At 38.0% G+C, this 11,558-nt stretch overlaps 1 protein-coding gene across 1 annotated transcript; it reads left to right on the forward strand.

Moving 5' to 3' along the window:
* The first annotated feature begins 200 nt into the window (after window positions 1–200).
* LOC138389883 (olfactory receptor 10T2) lies at window positions 201–1,148 on the forward strand. The gene has a single exon (XM_069478540.1). It carries the CDS (start codon window positions 201–203, stop codon window positions 1,146–1,148), a length of 948 nt encoding a protein of 315 aa, XP_069334641.1.
* Window positions 1,149–11,558: the final 10,410 nt, after the last annotated feature.

The raw sequence follows: 11,558 nt of genomic DNA on the forward strand, positions 1-11,558 counted from the left end.
TATAGGCAATCTTTCCCCTATTATTGCAGATTAATAATTTCTTGTAAAAATTATCAAAGTCTAGATAGACTGAGAGAAAGAAATATTAATATTCTGAGTCTGACACTATACTTAAAGTGAAGGCATTGGAAAAATGTTTATATTGCAATAATAGTTATCACTTTGTCTCTCCCAAACTCATTCAGAGAAAAGTTATCCAGATGCGAGGTTTCAACAAAACCACAGTGGTCATGCAGTTCATCCTGGTGGGCTTCTCCAGCCTGGGGGAGCTCCAGCTCCTGCTTTTTGTCATCTTCTTCTTCCTGTACTTGACAATTTTGGTGGCCAACGTGACCATCATGGCTGTTATTCACCTCACCCGGACTCTGCACACCCCCATGTATGGTTTTCTATTCATCCTGTCATTTTCTGAGTCCTGCTACACCTTTGTCATCATCCCTCAGCTGCTGGTCCACCTGCTCTCAGACACCAAGACTATCTCCTTCATGGCCTGTGCCACCCAGCTTTTCTTCTTCCTTGGATTTGCCTGCACCAACTGCTTTCTCATCGCTGTGATGGGATATGATCGCTGTGTAGCAATTTGTCACCCCCTGAGGTACACACTTATCATGAACAAAAGGCTAGGGTTGGGACTGGTTTCTCTATCAGGAGTCACAGGTTTCTTTATTGCTCTAGTGGCCACCAACCTCATCTGTGACATGCCTTTTTGTGGCCCCAACAGGGTCAACCACTATTTCTGTGACATGGCACCTGTTATCAAGTTAGCCTGCACTGACACCCATGTGAAGGAACTGGCTCTATTCAGCCTCAGCATCCTGGTAATCATGGTGCCTTTTCTCTTAATTCTCATATCCTATTGCTTCATAGTTAACACCATCCTGAAGATCCCCTCAGCTGAGGGCAAGAGGAAGGCATTTGCCACCTGTGCCTCACACCTCACTGTGGTCTTTGTCCACTATGGCTGTGCCTCCATCATCTACCTTCGGCCCAAGTCCAGGTCTGCCTCAGACAAGGATCAGTTGGTGGCAGTGACCTACACAGTGGTTACTCCCCTCCTTAATCCCCTTGTCTACAGTCTGAGGAACCAGGAAGTGAAAACTGCACTAAAAAAATTTCTGGAAATACCTGTGGCAACTAAGATGAGCTAACAAAAAAATTTTTAAATTAACTAGGAAAGCATGGAAGAAAGCAAAGGTATGACATTTTCCCTGACCTTTGAGACATGACTTGTATCATGCTTTAGACACATCTTGGGCAGTGTTTCCAAGAAGTAAGACTACTGTTGCTTTTTGGTTTTCTAACATATAAAAAAGTCCAAGTCAATCTGAACCCTACATTGTCCAATGCCAAGAAAGAAAGAAGAAGAAAGAGAGAGAGAGAGAGAGAGAGAGAGAAGAAGAAGAAGAAGAAGAAGAAGAAGAGAGAGGAGAGGAGAGGAGAAAAAAGGAAGGGAAGGGGAGGGGAGAGGAGGGGAGGGAAAAGGAAGAAAAGGAATTCACACTTAGTGTAAAGAGAAGAGCATGAGAGTTTTTCAAGGGAAGACACAACCCAAAATGAAACTCAAGACAAGGATTACTCTTCTGGATGAAAGAAAGACCAGAATTTGAAGTGGCTGGAAGCATTTTATCTAGGACACAGGAATTCATCTAGTAAACCCGCTTTGTAGTGGGTTCTTTATGTACCAAAGAGAAAAAATTAAGATGAATAAATTTATAGTTTATGGAGGTGGAGAGTGGGTAAGTGAAAAGATGAACACCAGAAAAAAATATGATAATATAAGATAATCAGATCTGTTAAAAAGATATAAATAAAGGTTCATGAGACTCAAAAGCACAAGTATTTATTCCTTCTAAGAGAGAAAAAGGTTTGGAATAGTGGGATGGGAAGACAGGAGAGAAAATTTAAACCAGGCCTTAGATAGAGAACAACATTTCAGTGCTAAGGAATTGGGTTTTCCAGTGACAAAACCATTAGTTACAATTACCAGAATTGTTGATTTTTTTCAAAGCTTAATTCTAGATTTTTACTATGTTAATTTTAAATTAAATACATTTTATTTTTGTTTGTAGTTTATGCTTTGTTTTCACATAGTGATATGTTTAAGTCACTCATGTAATTTAATTTTATTTTATAGTGGACTAAAAACAACCAAGAATGACGTCCTCATTCCTGCTGTCAAATGGGACATAGTGTTCTGAAGAGGTACAAATGGCCCTAATCTTTCAGTTCACCATCCCTATGGTGCTCATATGAACCTAACATTTTCTTGTAATAATTTGGATTATAAACACTGATCAGAATTGAGTTTAAATTCTAACTCACTTTTAAGATATGTAATTTGAGACATGTTATTTAAAACTATTGAAACTAAAGAGCCTTGAATTTTTTCATCTGGACAACTGAGATTTTTTTTTCAAGTGAATATGTGAATTATATAATTAGCACAGTGTTTGTCTTCTAGTTGAGAGAATCAATTACTGTTAATTATACCCTTATTCTGCCCAGAGACCCAACCCACACTAGAATAAAATCCTCCTGATTTGTCAAAAATATGTTAAATCACACAAATGGAAAACTGTTATTACTATTTATATGACTGTGAAAATTACATATAAACAAGAAAAATATTTTTATCTAACAGATTAATCAGCATGCTCCATTCCCTGTGTAAAGCACCCTGATTTCTATGGAGCAATCAACACTCTTGTTTAATAGATTATTATCTATTGTGCCTGCATATTTCAGCCCCTACAAGTTGTCAGTCACGTTTGTTCTCAAAACTAATTATAACAGTTGTATTTATTATTCTATTTACTCTACTTGTGAAATGTAATTTTGTACTATGTAACCTGGTGAAGTGTGATTGCAAAAAAAAAAAAAACACAAAAAACATATTTGTTTCTAATACAGCAAAATGAGTGTTTTGGAAAGACTAAATATGCTCTAGAAAATAAAATCATAAAAATCTGAACATCTTATTTACCTGGATTATTTTGCAAGTGTCTCTAAGATGCTACTCATCTTTAAATTCACCAGAATTTGTATCATGCTTTATGGGTGGGCTTATCCTAGAAGTACTCCTAAGAAATCTTATCAAGTAGTCCAATATTCTAAGTAAAAGCCTTATCTGTAAATGAAAATATTCATAAATATATATACATTTAAATGTTTTGAGTTAAAATAAAACATTTTATTATATGAGTCATCCTTTTGATTTTCAGCTCTATCAGATATTTTGGATTAAACAACAAATTACATGGATCTATTGGGCAAATGAGAGGGTTCTATTGTATGTTTTCAGCTGTGTAAAAACATATTTTTCTATAGATGAGAGTAGAAATATAATATCCAAAAAAGCAAATTGTGCTACAATGATATTATGGGTGTATGGCTGATTATTTTTTCCTTAAAACCATTTAAGGCTATATGATTTTATGATTTACTCTGTAACTTAAGTTGCATACGCAATAACAACTCTTGTTTTTCCAAGTTATTTCTCAACCCCCTCCATGCCTTATTAGAAAGAAATTCACTATTTCCTTCCTGAGGCCGGCCTTCTATCCTGAATTTTTCAAAAACTCTAGGAATTTGCACATTTAAAGGGTGAATCAGAGTGGTATCCACACGAAAGCAGAGAGAGGGCTGGTTCACTAGGTGCTGTTGGTCCTTCCTGTCATACATAATATCATCAACACATGACTGACAGGCAGTGCTGATTCATTCTCTTTACAGTGGACTTTGCAAGTGGCATGGTTCTTTGAAGGATATTAGTCTATTTCTCCCAGATAAATTACGAGTCCTTCACACTTGTACTCCTCAGGTTTAGCTCTGCTCCTCTTTAATTACCATTTACAACTCTGTCTAAGCCACCAGCTACCTCAGGAACACTAAGTCAGAATTTGTTCTATTGTGTAGGCCCAGAGCTGAAGTTGCCATCTCTCTTTTCTCCATGGGGATACATGTCTGCTATAGGGGAGCTTCTCCTTTCAAATTCTCAAAAGACAATTTGATCATTACACAATGTAAACATGTATCAAAACATCACACCCCATAAATACGTACATTTTTTTTAAACAATTGAAAGATCTAATTAAGGTATTTTTCCCCCCCACCAAACAATGAGGGAAGTCACTTGTAAGGCAAAATACGCTTGAAACTCCAGGGTTTCCTTTATATACCTTTTCAAGTGTGTCTACCTACCTACCTGTGAAAATTGCTTCCAGTGATTTAAATGTGATTTTCTCACTAGAAAAGTAGGACGATTAAACAAAAAATAATGAGATTAAACTGGCCATAAACTTCCTCTGGCAAGGTATTCCACACTAACCATTATCATTTCAATAGTAAATAAAATATAAGCTTGAAAAGAGGATTACCTGAAGTGTTCTATAAAATGTCACATTTAACTAGAGTACTTATTTTAAGAAAAACAATTTATCTTTGCTGTCTCTGATAAGGAGCCTAAGAAAGTACCTATTACATGTCTCAAAAGAGAAAGTCATAGATCTTTTGCTCTGAAGTGATGTGAGTATCAGAGAGAGAAAGGAAAGCTTTACTATGGAGAAAGGAAACCTTTTCTTAAAAGGAGAGGTTGAAAAATTTCCAATTTATTTTTCATGTCAATTTTTTCTAAAATCATACATTAATAGAAATGTCAAAAAATTAATATTTTAATTAAAAATGTAGGTGTTTATTTTAACCAATATTTTGAAATGTAAAAGGTTCTTTTAAGTTTTTTATTATCCCCAAAGTAGATTTAAATTTTTATCAGTTTTAAAAATCATTCCCTTTTGTGTAGTTGAATCAATTAATTATTTTTGAAACCAATAAACTAAAAGAACTTGAATAATGAAGGAAAAGAATCTCCAACACAGATGACAGAATAAGATCATAGTCCTTTTAGCAAGTAAGTTTTTTGTTTTTTGTTTTTTTTAAATGAAAACCTCCAGGCTTACTATGGGTCTTTAGTAGAGACTAAATATCCAGAGGGCACAATCAGATATCTGATGCATATAATCACAAAATTGGGTATTCTCAACAACTTTTAGTCATTAATTGGAAGAAGTCATGTGTGACTTGAATAGAAAAACCCAAACACACAAGTATATGAATATATAGTTTACAATCCCAGAATGCACATATTTTTAAGTTTTAAATATTGGCCTTTGATTTAATTTTTATTTGTATAAATTTAAGGGGTACAAGTGCAATTTTGTTACATGGATATATTACATAGTGGTGATAAAGAAAATGTGGTATATACACAATGGAATACCATTTAGTCATAAAAAAAGAATAAAATCATGTCTTTTGCAGCAACATAGATAGAACTGCAGGCCATTATGTTAAGTGAAACAACTCAGAAACAGAAAGAACATGTATATTTTTTAAGCATACTCCTATTCTTCTTTCAGTCTGTAATTATGTATGAAAACCCCTAAGCCTTGTTCATAGTTAGTTCTGCTTGATAAATCAGTACCAAGAAGAGGTTGAATCTGTGGTCACTCAGAGAGGGACCTGAACCATAACAGGGCAAATCTTTAAGCAGAACATGTGGTTTCCCACTTTATTTGGTTGGACACCCAGGGGTCAGTTTCACAACACATTGAAGTTGGTATGTCTTACCTAATTATCAGAGACCTGGAAGAAAGGTCAGACCATTGATAACAAGGAAATTTGGAATAAAAGATAAGTAGAAAAGACCCTAAGAACAATCCTTGAATGTAAATATAATTGTATTCACATAAATGTTCATTAGTAGAACCCCCCAAACACAAAATGGTCTTAATAATCCAAGAGACATGGTAACCTACCCTGAGACCATCAGTTATCCTCCTTTCCAACCAAGCTGGTATGTATGAAATGGGATGATGGACAAGGTGGCTATGTCAGTGGTGGTAGAAGATATCCATGCACACAGCTTGTCATGAGTTCATAAATGTTGATTTTGCATTTTCTTTCCTGACGTCCAGTTGATTAAAATTTTCAAGAATGTCTGGCCCTCCACATCCACCTCACACTGGTTCCACTGTACCTGCCAATACTTCATTTTTATTCTCCTTAGACTAGATTATCAGGTAGATTACCAGCAGAAAGAATGGCTGCCTTGACCTTTAATCTTTTCAATTCTATGTGAAAGAAAAATCTGTTTTCAAGCAGACCAGTATCTTACAGAAATACAGAGTAGTCACTTCAAAAATAATGTACATGTTGTGTAACATGTTGGGCATTATATTTGAAAATAAATTTCCACAAGAATTCTATTACTCTAGAAAGAAAAGATTCAATTGTAGATAAAGTATTTCAGCAAATACATGTGGTATATAATGAAATGGGTTTTGCTTTGTTAAAATAAATAAAATGGGGACCAGACCTGAAGAATCTAAACAAACAAAACCAGTTAGGCCTCATAAGTGACCTTAACCTTGCTTGATTTGCAGACATAAACAAAACTTAACGAGCTAGTTTTTGTGAAAGCCTATGTTAAAGGAAAATAAAACTTAAGGCTGACCAATCAGAAGCAATCAACTAACTTACAGTTATTTAACTAGAACCTTCCAGCAAGATAAATGAAATAAGGCAACAGTATAACCATAATTGATCAAATATTTTCTTTGCTTTACTTCCATGTTTGTCCTATAAAAGTTTTCCACTATGTTCCCTCCAAGGAGTCCTGTAACCACTTCCAGTTTGGAGCTGCTCGATTAATGAATCACTGGTTATTCAAATACACTTTCTAAAATTAAAAAAAAAATACATTATTAAAATTAATAAAATAATAGGAAGGAAAATCCTAGAGGAAAATAAACTACCAATTTATATAACTTTTATTTATAATGTACATGTATCTTTCAATAAAATAAGAATATTTCTACTTTTATGTATATTTTCTCCTATAAGAAAAATAGAAATAGGAAAATTACTAAGAATAACAATATGAATAAGGATGAGGAGTAAAGTAATGAAGATTCAGCCAAGTATATTTGATAATAAAATTCTAATTCTTTTACCATGGAGCTTTTAATATATTTTCCATATCAATTTTAATTATGTAAACATCTCCTCTTTCCTAGAAATGTTTATTTTTTAATGTGTGAGGAGCTGACACCTGAGATATCGTACTATCATTTTGATGTATTTATTTAGTCTGTTAGAATTAGTAAAACTTGTATACTATAGTTATTACACAAAAGTTTTTATTATTTAATAAAATAAGTAGGGCCATCAATAATGTGCATCTCCTAGGATATGAAGATTTAAGTTTGCATAGTTAGTTCTCCTTTTTAGAATATTTGGTTAATTTAAATATTTAAACACCATGGTTGCGTTTAGTTATTGCATATAACTGCTGGGAAAAGCTGTCTCATGCACATGGCCTTTTGCTCCACACTGGGCCATGTAAGAATTGGTGTTAGGCCTGGAATACTTCCTTATCAAGAGATGAAGAGCCCACACAGCCTGTGCCAGGGTCATCATCTGTTATGGGATTATCTTTCCCTGTTTCAGATTCATTAAGAACTGAGGGAGCTCACCTCTCCCCTCCACCATGTGAGAACACAGCAAGAAAGTGCCATCTTTGAAGCACAGAACATGCCCTCATCAGATACTGAATCTGCCTTGATATGGGACTTCTCAGCCTCCAGAATTGTGAGCAATAAATTTTTGTTGTTTACAAATTACCCAGTCTAAGGTATTTTGTTATAGCAGACTGAACAGACTGCAGCAGAAATTGGCATTGAGAAGTGCAGTGCTGCTGTTGTAATAAATACCTAAAAATGTGGAAGCAGCTTTGGACCTGGGTAATGGGCAGAGGCTGGGAGAGCTTGGAAGTTAATGCAAGAAAAAGTGGATCCAAGCCATGGCCATCTGGTGGAGAACCCATCCACCTACAGGAAAGCTGCACTTTTGGGCTGGGGTGGGTCTTAGGGCAAGGAAGTTCCCAGCCCACAGTGCCATTTATTGGCAAGTGCGGGCATGCATTTGTACCAAACACTGGAGGGAGACTCTCAGAGCAGGGGTAGAGCAAGAGGGGCAGAGCTCACTACCAATAGTGAGTTGGTGAATTGCAGATGGCTCCTTCCCCACAAGCAGACTTTTCAGTTTGGTGAGGCCAATTCAGCTCCCTTCACAGAAGCTTTCCCCAGAAGCTTTCCCCAGAAGCCTGGGAGCCAACCTTCAATCCCTGCTGAGACAGTTCTAGGACATACATCTGTGGAGACTGAAGGCAGGCTTGTCCAACCTAACCCCACCCAGCCTTGCTCCTACATCCACCTCTGCTGTGGTGGAGATCAAGCAAGCCCCTGGGAACTACAGGGATGGCCTAGGACATTCAAGTGCTTCCCTTCAGAGGCTAGAGCCTATTACAGGCACAAAAGAACACTATTATAGTTGACTTTTACCTGCAAGCTCTAACTACTAACAGGGAGAACAACTGTACAGCTTATTACAGCATCTACTAAGTCCATCAAACAGGGTGTAGCCATTTCTTATCACAAGCACCACTCATTATCTCAGAGATTAAGCTGGGGTTCCCAATACAGATAGAGTGCTGGGGTACCACATTAACCCTGCAGGCATAGTGGCCAAGTTGTGAGAGGGCTTCCTCTACTGACACAGGCCTCTGCCTGTATGGACCAGGGACCTGCCTGAAGTCTGTGTGGAGTCATTGCACTGAACAACAGGCATGATGCAGATTGAGCAGCAGCCAATCCTGGGTTTCTTCAGCTGAATCCAGCCTTTGCTCTTGGGTACACAGTTCCAGGTCAGCATTGGACTCAGCTTTGCAGCGGTGGCCTTCATATCACCCCCACTGGACTTGGGACAGAGTGGACTAAGACCAAGTGGAGGCTCCTCTGAGTCGTACCCTGTGACTAGAAACCAAGCATCCCTCCCCTACGGGATGTGAGCACAGGAGTTGAGTGGGGTGCTGCAGGCTCTCATCTGGCAGGCTTTGGAAGACTTCTTCTGCAGGTCATGGAGGAAGTGGGGAGAACTCCATGGTCCCTGGGCTGCTCGAACTGACCTCCACCCAAATGACTTGGCATCCACATGCTCTCTGAGCCTGCAGAATGGCCAGCCACCTGCTTGCACCTGAGTGCCCTCTCCAGGTCAGATCAGCCCACCGCCCACTCAGCCCTGCTTCCAGCTCTGAGGCCTTGCTCAGAAGCCCTGTGTCTGGCTCCTTCTTAGTCCCAGCTCTGAGGCTTTCATGCCAGAGCCTGAGGCTCTGCACCTGTGACTCCCGAGCTTTCACCAGACCCAGAACACCATCCACAAGATTCCAGTACTGCACCTAGACACTAAGACCCCATTTCTGAGCCTCTATCACTGCCACAGGGCTGGGGAAACTGCCCTAAGTTCCATCGCCTCACCATGGACCCCCAACTCTTGAGCTGCCAGTACACTGGGACCTGTTTCAAATAAATGCCAACAGTCCAGAAACTCACACCCACTGACTAGATAGCCTCACCCAGCTTCCACTGTCATCTCTGTGGGGAGATGCTGGGCAGGGCAATCCCCACAATGCCAGCCTCCATGGAGAGTGTCTTGTCCAGCTGCCAACTCAAACTTTCTACAACTATCTGGTGAACAACCCAACACCCAGCACAAATATCATCCAGCTCAGGCAATACCAGTGGCAATTACAGGTGAACAGGACAAAGCAGAAAAGCTGTATTACAGGCATCTGGTATACATGCCCCTCCCCTGCCACATCAACATTCCACAGTAGGAAAAATAGGCACCATCTAGGGTCCTCTCCTTCTTCTAACCAAGCAGGAGAGTTCCCAGAAAATAACAACTGCCCTGAAAACCTATTAGCTCTGAGTTGAGAAAGACATTTCAGATGAAAGAAACCACCAAAAGAACCCTAGCAACAAGAAAAAACAAAACACTTCAACACCTGCAAGAGATCACAATAGAAGTATGGTAGGAAACTCCAACCTCAAGGAAATGGCCAAAATGACAGAAATGAAATTCAGAAAATGGATGGCAAATAAGATAAATGAAATTGAAAAGAAGGTTGAAAACCAACAAAAAGAAGCCAAATAATATTTCAGGAAATTAATGAAAAAGTCACTAAAGAGATAGCTAAGAAAGGCTATAATAGAACTTAAAGAAATGAAAGAGTCATTTAGGGAATTTCAAACCACAGCAGAAAGCTTCAGTAACAGACTAAACTGAGGAGAAGAAAGAATCTCAGAGCCTAAAGACAAGGCATTTGAGCTAACCCAGTCATTTAAAAAGGCAGTGAGGAGAACAAAAAAGGTGGAACAATCTCTTAGAGAGATATTTGACTATTCCAATCAAACTAACATGTGAATTATAGACATCCCTGAGGGAGAAGAAGAAAGAGCTAAAAGCATGGAAAATCTATTCAAGGTAATTATTGAGGAAATTTTCCCTGGTATCACCAAATATCCAGACATCCAGATACAAGATAGTCATCAAACACCAGGAGGATTTATAGCAAATAGAACATCTTCAAGACACATATTAATCAACATGGCAAAAGTCAAAATGAAGGAGAAAATATTCCAAGCAACTAGATGTAAGAAACAACTGACCTACAAGGAAAACCCGTCAGGCTTACAGCAAAATTCTCAGCAGAAACCTTGCAAGCCAAAAGGGAGTGAGGTCTTATCTACAGTCTTCTTGAACAGAGCAACAGCCAGCCTCTAAAACTAAGTTTCAAAATTGATGGAGAAATTAAATCTTTTTCAGACAAGCAAACACTGAGAGAATTTGTTATGACCTGCCCTACAGGAAATATTCAGAACTGCTTTAAACACAAGTCAGCACAATGGATACCCACAAGTGTGAAGTCATCCAAAACAGCTAAAGCTCACAACTGTCATAAAACAACAGCACAAGAGGGAAAACAAAGCAATAAGGTATACCCAACATGATGAACAGAACAGCATCCCACATATCAATTCTATCTCTTCACATTGGCAGTTTAAATTTGCCACTCAAAAGAGATAGGCTGGCTGAATGGATGAAGAAATACAACTCAAGTATTTGCTGTCTCCAAGAGACACATCTAAACCACAAGGATGCACGCAGGCTCAATGTGAAAGGATGGAAAAAATTAATCCATGCAAATAGAAACCAAAGGAGAGCAGATGTAGCCATTCTCATAGGAAAAAAAATGATTTTAAACAAAAAATGGTAAAAAATAAAAAGATGATCATTATATAATGGTAAAGAAAGCAATTTGAAACAAAAGACATAACAATCCTAAATATATATGCACCTAACACAGGAGCTCCCAGATATATAAAGCAAATTCTACTAGAGCTAAGCAATGAGGGAAATAGTAGCATTGTAATTGCCAGGGACTTCAACACTCCACTATGAGAGCTGGACAAATCATCAAAGCAGAAAATAAAGAAACGTACACTGGACTTACATGGGACCCTAAAACAAAGGGATCTAACAGACATGTAGAGAATATTCTACCACAAAACTACTGAATATACATTCTTCTCACCAGCACATGGGACATTCTCCAAGATTGATCATACATACCTTAGGCCACAAAACATGACTTAAGAAAA

Source organism: Eulemur rufifrons, chromosome 8, assembly GCF_041146395.1.
Source record: "Eulemur rufifrons isolate Redbay chromosome 8, OSU_ERuf_1, whole genome shotgun sequence".
Taxonomy (NCBI): Eukaryota; Metazoa; Chordata; class Mammalia; order Primates; family Lemuridae; genus Eulemur; species Eulemur rufifrons.

Coding starts and splice junctions, on each gene's coding strand:
- LOC138389883 (XM_069478540.1), top strand. CDS start 201: ATGCGAGGTTTCAACAAAACCACAGTGGTCATGCAGTTCATCCTGGTG.